This window comes from Oppia nitens, unplaced genomic scaffold (genome assembly GCF_028296485.1).
Source record: "Oppia nitens isolate AA-2021 unplaced genomic scaffold, nextdenovo-longstitch-racon4-pilon3 scaffold11_pilon_pilon_pilon, whole genome shotgun sequence".
Taxonomy (NCBI): domain Eukaryota; kingdom Metazoa; phylum Arthropoda; class Arachnida; order Sarcoptiformes; family Oppiidae; genus Oppia; species Oppia nitens.
Window position 1 is genome coordinate 1,535,001 of NW_026533190.1, and position 20,011 is coordinate 1,555,011.

Consider the following 20,011-nt stretch of genomic DNA (forward strand, 5'->3'; position numbering starts at 1 on the left):
ATATAATATATATATATATATATAATTTTTTATCAGAAAAATATATATATAGAAAATACTGTACTTTTTTTTGTGTCCAATTTAATGGTTACTGATAAAGATTTAGGTCTCTTAACTACTGTATATATATATAGTAGTTATATATATATATATATATAGTATATAAAGTAGATCCCAATAGTTAGTTAATTAAGCAAAAACAACAAAAATAATAATACAATACTATAATAGAAATCAATTCAATTTCAAATAAATTGAATAAATTTTTTCCTATTTATATTTTCATATTGATCTTTACATTTAATGATTTATCTCTCTTATACTAATTATTTTTATTATTTTGTTTTTTAGTTTTATCTATTATTAAGATAATAATAATAATAATAATAATAATATAAAAAAATGTTGAAAATAATGTATTTCCGAGAAAAATCCAAATATATATATATATATATATATATTGGAGAAGTATTCAAGTATTTACTGAGAAAACTGATTAAAATTATTATTATTATTATTGAAGAGAAAATCAATTTTATTTTTATATATATTTTTTTCGGTTTGTTTGACTAAAACATTAAATCAAAATTTCTTTTATAATCATATTATATAGTTATTGTTGTTATATTTTTTAAATATATTTTAAATACTATACTATACTATACGATACAATCATTACTAATATTTTTATATAATTTTTTTTTTCGTTGAGTATTATTGTCTCAACAAAATCTATCCCTTTTGACCTGTCTTTTAGTTTAACACCAAATAATAATAATAATGATTAAATAGTTTAACCATTTATTAGGCGACGCCCTTAACATACATACACATAGACAGACACACATACATACACACATATACACACACATACACACATATACACACATATACACACATATACACACATATACACACACATACACATACACACACACACTCACTCACATAAATACATAATGTCATATGTATTATGAATAGTATAATATATTATATAATTTTTTGCAAATTATAATAATAATAATCATATATATAATATGTTATAAAATTTTAATAAAACTATTTGTATAAACATTATATGGTATGTGTGTGTGTGTGTGTGTCAGTGTCTATAAATTATTACAATTTATTTAATATTTTATATATTAATATATAATATCTGTATAATAATAATAATAATAATAATAATAATAATAATAATAATACATTCATATAACTCCGTGAGAAATAAAATTATAAAAAAAATAAAACTTTCATATCTATTAGTGACACTAATATAATGATAATATTACAAAACAAATTGATTTTTTATACAAATTTATATACTCTGTATGTACTGTCAGTATATTTTTTTTATTGATATAATTATTATTTTGTTTTGAAAACATAATTGTCATAATATTATTTATATACAATATATATATATATATATATATATATATATATATATATATATATATATATATATATATATATATATATATATATATATATATATACAGTACAGTATATTCAGCTATTATATAATATTATTATAATATTATAAATATATGATAACACACACACAATATGTTAGCTGCAGATGACATGTATGTAAAGTACAGTTTGTATTACTTAAACAACAACAAGCAATATATATATATATATAATTTAATACTGTTATATAATATTAGATATATATATATATATATATATATATGTATAACAAACTTACTCACCCACTCACTCGCCTAATCTTTATTTGTTTATCTTTTACTATCAATCTATGTGTCTGTAAATGACATATGTAAAAATTTTGTGTACATTTTATTATATATATATAATTTTATAGCTAATATGAAATTTCTATGTAATTTTATTATTTATATATATATATATATACTGTATATTGAATATATTGTATATAAAGTTTTAATATGTTGGAGACATAAATATCATATAAAACATGTTTAATTTAAATATATTATATATATATATATTGTATACTATAATATACATAGTATTATAATACATTTACTGTATATATATTTATATAAGCGGTCAGGGAGTTATTGGTTATATATATATCTATAAAAAAATAATATATTACATACAAATATAAATTTATATTATACTCATGAATATTTGAATTACTGTATAATAATATAAATTTTATGGTTAGTATTTAATATATTCATGGTCAATTTTTGTTGTTGATGTACTACAATGTTTATTGTTATACTATATATATATATTTTTAATAATTTTTTCCTAAAAAACAAAAAAAATAAATATTAAAATATATTAAGATTTATATATTATAAGTTATAATTTATAAAATACATACACACATATAACTAATATTAAAATTTTAATAAAAGTTTCTATTAATAGTAATAAATTATTTTTTGCAATATATTTTTTTTATATAAATACTGTATATATATTGTCTAAAACAATATTAAAACCTTTTTTTAATTAGTATCCATTTAATTTAGCTATCATTTAATTTATCTAAGCCATAAAATATTTATACTAAATTTTTATTATTTTTGTGGATAACATTTTTTATTTGATTTGATATAGTTATCAATTAATGATTTTTAATCTGTAATGTACTACTAAGACAAACAAACAAAATCAATTATACAAACCATAACAACAATTAACAAAAATAATAACAATATTATTATTATTATTATCATCAAATCATTATATTAAAATTAATTAAAATATCATTGTGTATGACATTGGATATTATTATTTTTTATTATTATTGTTGTTATTATTGTAGTATATTTAGTATGCATTGAAAGTTACGACAAAATTTTTGTATTATTTTTTATTGTTATCCGTTATTTATTAGCAGAATATTCTGGATTCTGGTCATTGTTTTTTATATGTGTTTGTGTGTCTAATATGTATTTATATTCACAATAAGTCGTTGATATTTAATTCAATACTCATTTTTGAGGCCAATTTTTTTTTTGGGTGTCCATCCATACAAATGATATCATCATCCGATACCCTATCATCTCTCTCTCTCTCTCTCTCTCTCTCTCTCTCTCTCTCTCTCTCTCTCTCTCTATTGAATAATCAATATATATATTTATACAGTATTTGTTATCAAATAACACACAAATACATGTTTTGCATTTTTAATGCCAATATTAACCTAAATTTATTTTTTTGGAAAATAAAATTTCAAACACACATATTAAGTAAAAATACATACTTATGTATTATACATATTAAAATAAATTTTAAGCCTATTTATTACTATACCATTGATTATGATGATGATGATGATGATGATGATGACACATATATGTATATTTTAATTATTAAAAATCTAAAATTTTCTAACTTTTTATTATATTAAATTATTTTGAACTATTTATATATTATATATATTATAATTGTATGCAAACATTGATTTGAATATCAATAGACAAAAATTTATAATAAACTATAAATACTTGATATATTAGGTCTATACTAACAGTATTAACAATAAACTGCTATATATTTATATACTGTATATTACTATATATATTGGGTGTATTGAAAATGTTGACTGAATTGTTAAGTTAAGGTTATTGTAATAAATATTATTATATTTACTATATATATATATCTATATATTTCACTATATTATAGTGAATAACATATTATAAAATATTATTACAAACACATACAGTACTATACATTCATACAGTTTTTCTAACTCTCGATTATAATAACAATTTTTGTGATTATATCCGGCAATAGGAAAGGGAAAGGGATATGAAAACTGGTATAAATATACTGTCTATTATTAACTCACTCACTCACTCACTCACTCACTCACTCACTCACCCACTCATTCACTCATACCGTACCTAAAAAACTGACAAAAACAACAACTAATTAAAAAAAATTTTCGGTTAATATTCTGTTCATATAATAATAACAAATATAAATGAAAATAATTATGATATTAATATAATTATAATTGACATAATGATAGTTAGAAATAATAATAATAAATAAAATAATGATAATATTATTATCATATTCCTGGAAATATTCTTGAAAATTCATTGTAATAATAAATCTAACAAAAAAATTGGACATAAAAATAGGTTATCATGTGTTCAGCACAGGTATTGATTTTATTTTTTATTATATATATCGTATATATATATGTACTTTATATTACTATAAGTATATTGTTACTGATATTATACTATTGGATATTAATTAAGCACATAATAATTGTGTTGTATTTTTCTATTAAAAATTTTACCTTGATATACAATATCCAATATTTATATATAACCTTGATTATTTGGACTATCATATTAAATTTGATATAATAGTATTTCATTAAAATAAATAAATGCCATATAATATGCATATACTGTATATATATTTTTTGGGGAAAATAATTTGACATTTAAGACATTTTTTTAATATATAAACGACAGTATTATTATTATATTATATGATTATAAACATAATATCATCAATGCTTTTAGGTTTTAACGAATAACTTGGTTTAGTTGTAATAGTAAGTGAAAGAGAGAGAGAGAGAGAGAGAGAGAGAGAGAGAGAGAGAGAGAGAGAGAGAGAGAGAGAGATAATTTTATAGACGATAATACAAAAATTTGAGATCTAATCACAATATATTGTTATATAATATAGTTATACAGTATATCGTATACTAAACAATATATATATATATATATATTGTTTGGACCTTAAATCTAATGGCTCTACAAATCTATAGCACTCTCTCTCTCTCTCTCTCTCTCTCTCTCTCTCTCTCTCTCTCTCTCTCTACCTACCTAAACATATATACGGAATATATATATATATATACTATATATTTATTGGTCATATATATATATATATATACAGTACAAAACAGTATATATACTGTATATACATGTATGTCGATAGACAAGTCATTTATATTTCTAACGTTCCCAAAACGGTTACTCTCATGAGTAAAATGCAATAAATTAGTGAATCCGATAGTAAATCCTCACATTTGATGCCCAATACTATACACAGTACAGTATAACACAAGTACAGTATATATATATATATATACTATTACTATACTAAGTATATACTGTATATATAGACAATGTTTTAGTGTATTTTTCTATAACCAAAAAAAAGTATATAAATTTTTTATTTTCTATCGATAACTTTATTGTGTTGTCTGTATATATATATATATATATATATATATATATATTAGATTGTTATAAATTTTTTAGATAATATTTTTAAAAATAAAAATTTTCTACATTAAGATAAATGTTTAACAATTTTTGGACTATTTTTATTTTAAAAACTGCAAATTGATTCATTTTATTTAAAAAAATTAAACTCAAATATTATTATCAATTATAATGTAATTACTAAAACAGTTAAATAATAAATTATTTATCTTAGTTATAATATAAWGTATAATAATTACTAACTAAATATTATGTTTATTTAAATAAAATAAATTATAAATTTTTAGACAACAAAAAATGTAATTAAAATATTATTAATGTATTTTTATTTTAATAATTTCCTTATAATTTTAATTATAAATATTTTTCATTTATATTATTGATTTTTTTGTAATAATAAAGTCATTCACATTGTTTTGATTAATGTTTTAAATATCTTAACAATTATTTTCATTTAAAAATATATTTTTTTATTAATAATATTTTTTTTGATTATCAAAATCACACATAATTTTCAAAAAGAAACAAAACTTCAGTTTTTTAATGGATGTGTCGAAAGAAATTTTTTTTTAAGTTTTTTATTTCACACAAAAAAAATAATTGTTTTTCATTAAAATTATATGAAATAATGTATTGTATATATATTTTTTTTGGTACTATACTAAACTCAGCTAAGTATTATAGATAAATATTATGTAAAATAAATTATTATTTAATAAAAACTATTATAATTACAGTCCAGAATATTCTGTATATATATATATACAGAATATAATATATATATATATATATATATATATATTGTTGTATAGATAGTATACATCTATCATTATTTATAAACAAAATATATTTTTTCAATAAAATATATATAAATTTTATATATTATAATAATAATAATAATGAAATACTGATATAAATAATAACATATAAAATAAGGTTTTTATTTATTGTAAAATGTCTTCACTTTTATCCTCTATTTTTCTCATATATATATATATATTCCTTAAATATATTATATATATATATATATATATGTACTGTATATTCAATTTATATATATATATATATATATATATATATATAGTATATCTCAAATCAAAACCTCTCCATTACTGACATTACGTTATCCTTTTTGGAGTACTTTTGCCGAGCATTTGCTTTCTAAAAGAGAGGGGAAAGGGATGGTTAAGCCTATCGATCGATTATACTGTATATATATTGTGTGTAGAGTTGTGACTAACTGTGCTGTATATACAGTATATGCCATACAAAAGGCATATATACAGTACATCTATCGTTAGATGAGTTATAGCTATAGTATGACTTTGATAGTAGTAGTAGTAGTAGTAGTAGTAGTAGTATTGAAACATACAGTACATACATATATAGATACATAAAAATTGAAAAATATTGTTTACTAAATATACTAATCATACTATACTATACTATATACTCTCTCTCTCTCTCTCTCTCTCTCTCTCTCTCTCTCTCTCTCTCTCTCTCTCTCTCTCTCTATCTATCTATCTATCTATCTATCTATCTATCTCTATGATGTACATCACTATATATTGATATATATATATATATATATATATATTGATATATATATACAGATTGTCAATGCATAACAATAGAAGAATCGTACAGAATCTCAATTTATATACAAACAGTATATATACTGTATATATAAATATATCAGAGAATCGATGAAATCATAGGAATATTTTTTGTCGACTTTAGTATTCAATAGATATTATTTTATTTTTTGGTTGAGTTTTAATATCACAAATATATATACATTACATGTACTTACATGTATAGAAAATAGTGATTTAAATGAGAGAGAGAGAGAGAGAGAGAGAGAGAGAGAGATTAATAATTTTAATTAATATTCATAATAGTTAATATGCTTTTATTTAATATTAGAAATTTAAAAATAGCAACATTTAAATATATACTATATATATATATATTATATACAGTATATACACTTAAATACGTTATATACAGCTTAATGTACAGTACAATAATAATAATAATAATCATTAGCATTAAAATTAAATATTCAAATAATTTTAATATGTAAATTTTTCTACCAAATAAAATATCCATAAAATTTATATATATATATATTTATTTTTAGTAAACTTTATTATTATTATTATACTAGTCTATAGATCTGTAAATCTAAAAATATTTATATGACAAATATTTTTGAAATAATTTTTATTTTATTTTTTGGTATTTTCATTATTATTAATAATAATAATAATAAAATTTTTATGAATCACTGTTTTTTTTGTTATTTTTATATTAGTTGACGACACGTGTCTTTTAGTTAATACGAAAAAAATAATAATTTATAGATTTTTTATTTTTATATTATATATATATATATGTTATATACAGTAAAAAACAAAACAAAATACATTTTCACAAAAACATAAATTATATTTATATATATATATATATATATATATATATATATATCTGTGTTTTGTTTAAAACACATGATTTTATATATAAATTTAGAAAAATCTATTTAAATCTATTTAATATAATGAGTGAAAAAAATCAATAAAATTATTACTATTTTTATACTATTATTATTATTATTATTATTATTAATATGATTGCCATTTATAAACATTAACTATAAAGTTTTAAGCATTAAAATTATTGAATAAAATTATTGAATATACAGTATATATATATTTTATCACACATTTTGTATTTTATCAAACAATTTGATATATAAGTGTAATATACAGTAGTTTTTTTCATTGTATTAATAGTATTACATATTAAAATCGATTATCTAATAAATATTAAAAAATGCAATTTATTTATTTTTATCCAATAATAATAATAATAATAATAATAATAATAATAATAATAATAATAATAATAATAATGTGAATATATGTATAAATTGTCTGTTTAATTATATATTGGATAAATTTATTGGATTTTTTTATTGTTGTTGTTTTTGTTGTTGTTTTTGTTGTTGTAAATTAAATTTGTTATAAAAAATTGATTGATTTCACAAAATTAATTAAATTATATATTTTAAAAATTAGAAAATATCTCATCCATTGTGTCTAATCAATTTCATGCTTATTTTGACAGTGATTATTATTATTATCATAAATAATAATAAATTATATATAAGTTTTACGGTATTATGCTTTTTATTTAACAAACAATTATTGTCTAAATAATCATTTTTTTAATAATAGATAAGTGTTTATGTATATACAGTACATATATGTGTAAACAATAATTATTATTAAAGTAATTTATAATTATTTTCGTATTAAAAGTTTTTATTAATTTATTTTTTGTTGTGGAAAACATTGAAATTTTTATTTATAGTTATATATAAACTATGTTTATGTGACTTATATTTATATATATATATATTATTTAAAAATAACTTTTAAATAAACATTAACTAAATTATTGGTTAATCTATGGGTTAAACACACATTATTATTATTATTATTATTATTACCCCATGAAAACTAAAAACTACTGGTGCTCTGTGTGTGGCATACATGGCATGTCCTCTCCATCAGAGAGAGAGAGCGTGGATAAACATATTTTTATTTTTGTATATAAAAGTTTTCAAGTTATTCAATCAGCAATCAATGTCTAACTTTTTTGAAAGATATTTTTAATTATTATTATTATTATTATACAAACCAGATATTATTATTATAAACTGTTATTATTAACAGTTTAGATGAAAATTGTATTAAAACTAATATTAGATTTTTATTCACTTTAAATAAATTTTTGAATTTTTGGTTTAACAATAGTGTTGGCAAAAAAGAGAAATTTATAAAATAATATAGAAATTTCTAGAAAGTTTCTAAAAGAAATTTCTATCTATGGGATCCCCATATTAATTTTGTTATCTCGATATTGCTATCATATAACAATATATTACCGTAAATATTATTATTAGCATTTTAATTATTAAGTAAAGTAAAAAATTAATTAATTAAACTACAGTATGATATATATAATAAAATGATTAATACAATTTTACAAAATTAATTATTATTAAATAATTATAATTATTTAATATATAGGTATCACATTTGTATTTTACTGTACTATACTGTATAGTATAATATTATATCTATAATATTACAATAACTATAGATATGGGGATCCCATAGTATAACAATAAAGTTAAATTTCTATAGAAATTTATTTCTGAGAAATTTTCTAGAAACTTTCTCAGGAAAATTTATTAGAAACTTTCTATTTGCCCATCTCTATTTAACAAACAGATAGCAAGGGTATCGGAAAAAATAACTTTATTTTTATTTATTTTTTTGTTTTCAAACTATTTATAGTACTAACAATAATAATAATATTATAATAAATTGTAATTATTAATATATTTATATGTCATTTAGATATTATTAATTTATATTATTTATAATAATTTTTATAATTATTATAAAAATGTTGTTACTGTCAATAATATTATTATTACCTTGGTTATCTATAAATTTATGTTTACTATTTAAATTTATATGTAAGACATTTATGAAACGTGTGTAAGTATCTGTGTGTGTGTGTGTGTGTGTGTGTATATGTATGTGTGTATATGTATGTGTATGTATATGTATGGATATGTTTATGTATGTGTGTGTATATGTATGTGTGTGTATATGTATGTGTGTGTATATGTATGTGTGTGTATATATGTGTGTGTGTGTATGTGTATGTATATGTATGGGTATGTTTATGTATGTGTGTGTATGTGTATGTGTGTGTATATGTATGTGTGTGTATATATGTGTGTGTATATATGTGTGTGTATATATGTGTGTGTATGTATGCATGTGTGTGTGTGTGTGTGTTTATACATAAAATGAGTATTAAAAATTATAAATATAAAATTAATTATTAATATATTTGTGAACTTATATTAAAGTATTATTATTATCATTATTGTCATCTAAGCTGTACATGAATTACCAGTAAAAAAAAATTAATTAATTAGAAAAATAATTTATATCAAAAATTTACTGTAAATTATATTTTGAAAAATATTTTCAAGTGTTTTGTTTTCATGATTATGACATGAAATTATTTGTGTATGTGTTTTCATTTAAAAAAGTTTTAATTATCAAACTATATTTTTGCTTATATATATACAGATGATTTTTAAGCTAATATTTATTTAGTATTATATTATTTTATGTAATAACTAGTGTGTGTGTGTGTGTGTGTGTATCGACTACTACTACAGTAATAATAATAATAATACAATAATACTAATTAAATGTATAAAAATATTAAATACAATATATTGATTTTAGTCAACATTTTATGGACCAATTATTTGTATGTATCAAAAATTAATTGATATTATTATTATTATTTTAATACAGCAATGTATCTATATTTATACTATATTACAAATAGATTATTTAAAAGTATTTTATTTTTATTAAATATTAATATTTATGATATGATTATTTGATTTTTTTTTAAAATTAGTATAATTAATTTTTGCCTCTGGATATAATTATCTAATTTATTTTTTTCAACAAAAAAATTTTTTTTATAAATAGAAATATTTTTTTTAAAAAAAATATATTAAGTCATAGGATTTTAATATTTATTAATAATCTAGGAGGACTATTTAATCTAATATAACCTAGTGACATTTAAAAACTAGGTCATACATTTATATACAGTATATATATATACATATAAATTAAATAAATTGCTTATATATATATATATATATATATATATATATATATATTATAATAAATGTTAGCTGAATTAGTAAAAATTTTGATGCATATAATTGTATAATTTTTTTGTTATATTGTATTTATAATAAATCATTGTATTGTATTAAAAATAAATAGAAAAATATAAATATATATATTCTATATATAGAAACTGAAAGAGAGAGAGAGAGAGAGAGAGAGAGAGAGAGAGAATATTCTGTAATATACTTATTAAATATTTTATATCATAATTGTTTGTGACTTATTGCACAATCATTTTTCACACACGACTGTCCACTCATACACACACACACACACACACAAAAGGCATGTATTTTTTTGTGTTGTTGGTTAGTGTCTAACTCTCTGTGTCTAATTGACTGACACATCCATAATCCAGTGGCATAGGCATAGGCATAGGCAGCACCCGTAGGGATAATAGTAGTGATGATCATATATATAGTACTGTATATACTATTATATAATATATATATGTGACAAATAGATAACACATTTTTGCAATCTCTGTTATTTGGCATTTATTTGTCAATATATATATATATATATACAGTACTGTGGAGTAGATTTAATTTATTTTATATACAGTATATACAGTGTATACTTTATATATATATATATATATACTGTATTTTTTTGTTATTTATTGATCACACAATTGTATTGATCAAACATTTTTCATATAACATTGTTATTCAATAAGTTTTTTTATATATATAAAAAAACCATTGGATTTGATATATATATATAAAAATTTAATAATTTCTCCAAAAAAAATATAATATATTTCAATATTATTATTATTATTATTATTAAATATTATATAAAACAATAAAAATATGTATGTATTTTTTGGGGGGATATTATTATTTTTTGGTGAAAAATATTGTAAATAAATTCTGGGAAAATATATTTAATTTAATTTCTATTTTTTTCTATTTGATATCTACTATAAAATAATAATAATAATAATAATATAGATATAAAATATTTTCTAATATATTACACACATTTATGTACAATATAAGTGAATATGACATATGAATGTAATTTAATATATATTTTTGAGGATAAAAATCTATTTTTTTGAAATCTATTTTGTTGGTTACAAATAAACAAAAAACGGACAAAATATATATTCAATATATTAATATATATAATAATATATATATATATATATATAAATCTATTACTTAAATTAACCCATTAATACCATAATATTATTTGATAGACACAAATAATAATGAATTATATATATTTATCAATAAATTTAATTGTCATAAATAATATGATAGTATATATATAATATTATATATATATGACAAAAATGACAGTCATTTCTATACAATAATACAATTTTATTTTGTTGTTGTTGTTTATCTCATATATAGTATATATCAATATATTATATATAATATCGTAAATATTTTTGTTTTTATTTTATATGATTTACAATACAATACAAGTATAGATAGATAAATGTCAAGTATTGTATACTGTATACGATATCTTATTATATATAATAAATATAAATAATAGATATATTTATTATTATATAAAAAAAATTACAAATATTAGTCAAACAAATAACATTTTATTATTATTATTTTTTTGTTTGGTGAAACAAACAATTATATAAATAAAATAAATTAATTTTATTACTATTACTACTATAAGCCAATAACATAATAATTATTGTCTTTAATAGCTTAATGATGTTTTCATTTTTTTTTTTGGCCAATAAATTAATAAATGAAACAAAATTTATATAAATATATATAAATTTATGAATCAGATAATTACAAACTATAAAATTACAGCAATTAATAATCAGATTTTTAAAAAAAAAAAAGTTTTTTTTGTTGATAATATATATATATATAAATCATTAATTAATATGAAATGAAATTTAAATAATACTAATAACAAAAATAATTTTAAAAAATTTAACAAATAGTTGAATGAAATATATATATATATAATGTTTTTGTTGTGCATATTATATGCCATTGTTTAGTAAAAAAAAACATAAAACAAATGATAAATGACTTTTTAAATCATATTTTCTATAATATAAAAAAAACAAAAAAGTATTTTCAAAATCAATCTCTCGTATCACTGACCAGTCAGTCATACTTTGTGTGTATGTGTGTGTGTATGACCTAACTGTCCATTAAGTATATCATATCGTGTCATCAAATCCAACCAATCAAACATTGTTACGGTTGTTAAACTCATCGATTACCGATTGTACCAATTGTCGGGCCCGTTGCCGTTCCGTATCGTCGCCAATAATGACCACTGACCTCAGCGCAGCGTTTCGTGAACCTTCCACTTTCAATCGGGCGCCCGATTCTTGTTCAATGCGGCCAATCGTTTCGCCGCCGTTGCCGACAATATTACAACCGGGCGGCAACTCAAGGCGTTCCCAAATGTTGGCCACAATTAACTCGCGAATGTGTTCCTCCACCTGACGACATCGATCGGGTTCGCCAACAATGGCCATTGTTCGGTAGTCGGGCAAACGTTTGGCTAGTTTAGCATTCGGGTTGTCACACCAATCGTCGTCATCATCATCGGTAACTGCATGGGTCAGGTCGATGATACCATCGCCGCCGCAGTCCATAGTAGTGCCGTCGTCTACTGTAACGTCCAGTTCGCGGGCAAACCTAATCGATGTACCGGTGGTCAGCTCCAGTTGTTTGATATTTTGACCAGATTTGCCGATCAATCCGGGAACCAAATGTCGCGGTACGTGTACGTAGTGTGTGTTCAGTTGACGGCGTACTCTGACCACCACTGATCCACCACCGCTGCCATTGCCGACGCCGTTCAGTACAGCAGCGGTCACATAACGACACAATCGCCGTACGGGCAATACCAGTGACCAGTTGCTATTGTCCTCCTCGTCCTGGTCATCGGTAGCGGTAAAAGCAGCGGCGGTGACTGCCGTGTTGTCCTCATAATCGTCATATTGTTGTCGTCGGCGGTAACTTTGGTACAGCCAATAGGTGGCCGCCGTTGTGGCCACTGTTAGACCGATGGCCATCGATAGCTTATTGTTCATCATCATGTTATTGTTGTTGTTGTTGGCCATTGCGGTAGCGGTAATCATGACTACAACGCGGTATTGTCGGCACAAAAAACACGTGTTTTTCTCTAAACAATCAATCAATCAATAAATTCAATACAAAAACCGTATGTAAAACACAACACGTGTTGTAATAATAATAATAATAATAATAATATAATAATGTGTTTGTCATTCAATCATTCAAATCATACGATTGCTTGACTCTCATTGGTCTATAAAATAGTATACAATTGTATTATAATATGATTGGAAGTTAGGGTTCGATACTAAACGGTATTATTATTATTGAAATATTCCGCATAATGTTCCCCACAAAAAATGGGGGAAAAAATTATGGAAAATATTTATTATTATATATTTTTTTCAAGTAAAATGTGCTAAATTTGATTAGTAATAATAATATTTTATTTAAGTTAAAAATTATATATATATATATATAAAATAATATTATGTTTTTAAACATTTTTGATTAAACATTTTGATTACTATTATAACTATAAAACCATTTTATTGAATGACAATTAATAACGTGTTTTTTTTATTATTAAAATATATATATTTATAAGTATTTTTCTAAATTAATTTTTATTAACTTTTTATATTAACTTTTTATTTTTTTAATGAATTTAATTAATCAATCAAATATTTGTATATATAATTAATTAAGATTTTTATTTTATTTTTTTAATACAGTGATAATTTATAATTTAAAATATATTTCTAGTTTTATCTAAATAAGTCTATTAAAGTCTATTAAATTATTTCGTATTTAATTTTTTAGTGAATTATAACTACTAATAATTAATGATAAATTAATAATAATAATAATTTACTATCAATTTCCATCATATATTATTCAATATAAGTTTATATTATCTAATAAAACATATATTAATATTATATATCTTATTATAAACTATTATATCTATATATATAATATATGTCTATCGGATAATGTAATATAAATAAGTTATTTAATTATTTTTCAAATATATCACATCATTTTGATGTTCAATATTTATAAGATAAACAAATATATTTTTATCAATATATACAATATATTAAAAAAAATTGTATAATAATTGATGTGTCAACTATAAATTTTATATAAAAATTTATTTTTTATTTTTTTTATATACAATAAAAAAAGAGATCAATAAAAGTAGAGTCAATTATTTATGTGTTTGATATTTAATTTTTATTTTTTAAAAGACTACTTTATTATATACTTTATTATATAAATATAAATTTATATTAATAATAATATAGTACTGTATATTGAAAAAATATAATGTAATATGCAGTGTATACATATATATAAATTTATGTATAAATATATATATAGTGTATATACATATATATATATATATTGAGAGAGAGAGAGAGAGAGAGATTTATTGAAAAGTTAAGACCATTTTTCATATATTTAAAATATTACTAAACTTTTAAGATTTTTCTACAACAAAAAAAACTACAATTATTATCAGATTATTGCAATTATTATTTTTATATATACTGTAAAAGTATAAATAGTAAAAGTAAATATATTTTATTTTTTATAAAATCAAACATGTAGATTTATCATTTGACTTAACATTTTTTATTTTTTTTTACTTTAATATTTGTTATCGATTTTATACACACGCATACTATATATGTACAAAAAAATCTATTGAAACTAAAAAAATACTGATTTATATCTACTGTAAAAAACTGTAAGTCAAATAAATAAATACAAAAAAAATCAAAAATAATTTTATTAATATTTATAAGTTTTATTTTTATCTCTACAAAATAAATTGTTAAATATTTTTGTTGTTGTTGTTGTTGTTAAATATATGTATTGTAAAATATAATACTATAAATGTTTTTTTTTATTTTATTTTATCATGTATTTTATTATCATGTGATTTATGTGATTTTATTAACTTTTTTTTGAAAATATATTAATAATAATAATAATATATATTGTTTATTATATTTTAACATTTATATTGATAACAATAACAACAACAACAAAATTTACTATTCAATAAAAAAGATTAAACATTTTTTTTAAAAATTTTGATAAATTAAATATTTATATTATTATTTGGATTAAAAATTTATACTAAATTTTATTTTACTTAAACTATTATATATATACTATTATTTTACTTATTAATTGCCAGTTTTATTAATGATTTTTCTGTGTGTATATACGGATATTATCTTAACTAAACAACAACAAAAAAATAACAAAATTACTTAATTAATTAATTAAACTTTGGTTCACATTATGCAAACAAATCAAGTATTATTTTATTACTATTTATTTATATATATATAGTATAATGACTTTCACAAAAAAAACCAAAAAAATAAAATCTATTAATCATTTTGCTAATTGATATAACTTTATATAAATTAAGTAATTAATATATCAAACTAAATACATATATAAAAACCTAAACAATTGTGTGATACGAAAAAATGTTAATTATTTATTTCTGGCGACAATTTCCTAAAAATTATACTATATTTTAGACACAAAAATAATAAAATAAAAGTTTTTTTTCGCAAACAATTTGCTAATTATTTTTTTTTTGGTATAATTATTATTATTCTAATAATAATTTTGTTTTTTTAAAGTTTATTATCAAAACTAAACAAAACTAAACCTTATTTTATAAAATATAACAAAAATTATTTATTTATTTATTTTTTTAAAAAATAATTCAATGCTTAAATAATACATTGAAAACAATTATGTTTGATATCACTACTTAAATAACCCGTTATTTTATTATTATTATTATTATTTGCTTAACTAATAAACTAATAGTCTATTTATATAATGATTTTTTTTTTGGTTTTTTTCTTGGAGTAGAGGGATGATTAGGTTAGGCTATTAAAAAGCTACCTAAGCTCTAGCTATAACTTATAAGCCTTGAATATATAGCCCTATTAAACCTAAATATAACCAAATTATAAATATATATATATATATATACTGTACAGTATTATTATTATTATTATATAATATTATATCATTTATCTAATGTATGTTCATTATCATTATCTATTACTATCCAACCAACCAACCAAACATACCGTTCCCCATACATATATAGGGCCAGCGCTAATATCCGAGCCATTGAAAAGCGTGTATTAGACTCAATCATCGGTGATGGCCGCTATGATAGCCGAATACGGCCAATGGGTGCCAACAATTCGGGTGCCGTCGGTAAGTTAGGTATGTGTCGTATTGTCCTATAATAATAATATATAATATACTAAATAATATTTATATATCTATTTATTAAATAATTAGACGCTATTTAGGGGCTATTACTAGAGATCTCACATCACATTTAATTAATTAATTAGTTAATTACAAATATAAACAGTACTAACCAATCAATTTATTAGTATTAGTAATATGTGTTATCAAACAAAACAAATAAATCAAATTAACAATTAAAACATTAGTATTTAGTGTTAATAATATATTGTATAATATAATATAACTAATAGTAATAATAATAGTAATATAAGATACTTATTAATCTATACGTTAATCTATTAGTAGTATTATTATTATTACTAAAATTAAATTATACAGTATATATTAAAATATATATATATCCTATATTAATGTTTCAATGCATAATTAACCTAGATCAATCAATAATATCATACAAACAACAACAACAAACATTATGATAATTATTTTATGTATATATATATTTTTTATATATATGTATGTATATGTGTATAAATGTTTTTTTTGTTATGTATATAAATGTATTGAATATATCCCTTTACTATCACTACTACTACTACTACTACTACAACCCTACTACACCAAATAATCTCCCGTTCCCTACACATACAGTACACTTAATACCCGAGCATTAATTGTATCCACAAAAAATTGATTTTTGTTATCTACTTACAGTATATAWATGTAATACTACTGTATAATGTAATAACTAACTAAAAGCACCATAAAAACAATATATATATATATATATATATATATATATATATATATATATATATATATATATATATATATATATATATATATATATAATACCATAAGTAATAGCAACAACAACAATACCAGGGTTAATTAATAATTTATTGATGTAGTGTTTTTTTTAATTAAATTATTATCTATATATATATAGTTAAATAATAATTAATTATTATAGTTTATATAGTATACCAACATATTATATTAAAATTATTTTTTTTAAAAAATATATTATGTTAAGTTTATTATAGTAATAATAGTATATAATATATTTAATATAATAGTTTATACAATAGTTAATAATGAATAATTATTACTTATTTAAAAATTATAATTTTCTAAATTAGATTTACAATCAATAATAAATGCAATACTCTTTTTTTTAAATATAAATTAAAATTAGAATACATAATAAATTATAACTGTAAATTTAATAATAATAATTTTTGTATGCATAATTTATAATATTTTTTGTTGTTGTATTATATAATATTTAATAAAATATCTAAATTATTAATCTAAATATTAGTATTATAATTGTAATACAATTAGCAATTAAAAACTGTTAATTAAATTTAAATGCATGTAAGCGGTATAATATGCCAACAATTATTTATAGATTATGACTTCCCTCCCCTCCCCCCCCACACACACACTTGGTATCTATGATTATCCCTTAACTGATGAAAATCAATAGCATTATTTAAAAAAAAAATATTTAATATTTAAAAAAATTTATGATAAACTTTATATAGATGAAAATTATAGTAATTTATTTTTTTTAGTTAGTAAACTATTTATTTGCATTGCAATTTTTTATTGGTAGTTAATTTTTTTTATTACAATTATTATAATCGCATTTAATGTTGTTTAAACCACACACACACACACACACACACACACACACACACACACACACACACACACACACACACACACAACATCTGTCGCCTCACACATACACACATTAACTGTTAATTTATATGTAATTTATTTTATTTTATTTATTTTTTTATGTTTGTCAACTAATTTTTTTTGATAATATCATATTATGTTTGATTTTTAATATAAATATAAATATATATATATATATATATATATTAATATTAAATAATTTACATTAAATATACAGTATATACTGTAAAAATACTTGAATTTAATTTGATTTTTTAGTTGAGTTTATAATTTAATAGTTTTGTTGCTAAAAATATTTAAATATTTATTAAAAAATAAAATCTATATATATATATTTTTTAATAATATTATATCTAAAAAAATAATAATATTTTGATAAACACTTAATATTAACTGATATCTATCACTTTCAAACACATATTAAATATATATATATTTGAAAAATACTTATATATTTTTTAATATATTTATATATTTATTAATATATATATACTGTATATATACTTATGTTTATATAGGATATATTATATAGATTTAAATCTCAAAAAAAAAATAAATTGCTATAATATAATCTATGTCTACATCTAGTATATTGACAAAAAAAACAAATTAAATAAAATTATTATTTTTTCAAGTGCAAACTAATACCAACAAAAAAAACTAAAATAATAAAGTTTTTTCAATTAATTTATTTTTTATTTATTTTAAAAATATAAACCAAAAAATAGATTAAGTAAATAAAAGATTTATAATAAGTTGTTTACTCAGATACACACACAAACATATATATATATATATAATCTCTATATAAAAATAATATTATTATTGAAAATTATTTAGTATTTTTTGAACAAAAAAAAATTTCAAGTGCAATGTATTTTTTCAATTTTCAATTTTATCTCAACAAAAATATATATATATATATATTTCATTTATATTTTGAATCACGTTTATAATAATAATAATTTAATTTAAATTGAAAAAT

General features: G+C 19.4%; 1 protein-coding gene across 3 annotated transcripts in view; it reads left to right on the forward strand.

Moving 5' to 3' along the window:
- The window catches only part of LOC128952562 (glutamate-gated chloride channel-like), a 78,741-nt gene that overhangs the window by 22,029 nt on the left and 36,701 nt on the right, over positions 1 to 20,011 (forward strand). For 2 of the 3 annotated variants that reach the window (XM_054297976.1, XM_054297984.1), the window contains exon 2: positions 17,204 to 17,325. In XM_054297976.1, the coding sequence (XP_054153951.1) occupies positions 17,204 to 17,325 (122 nt within the window). The remainder of the gene's footprint in view (positions 1 to 17,203; positions 17,326 to 20,011) is intronic. The other variant, XM_054297992.1, reaches the window with a different exon arrangement.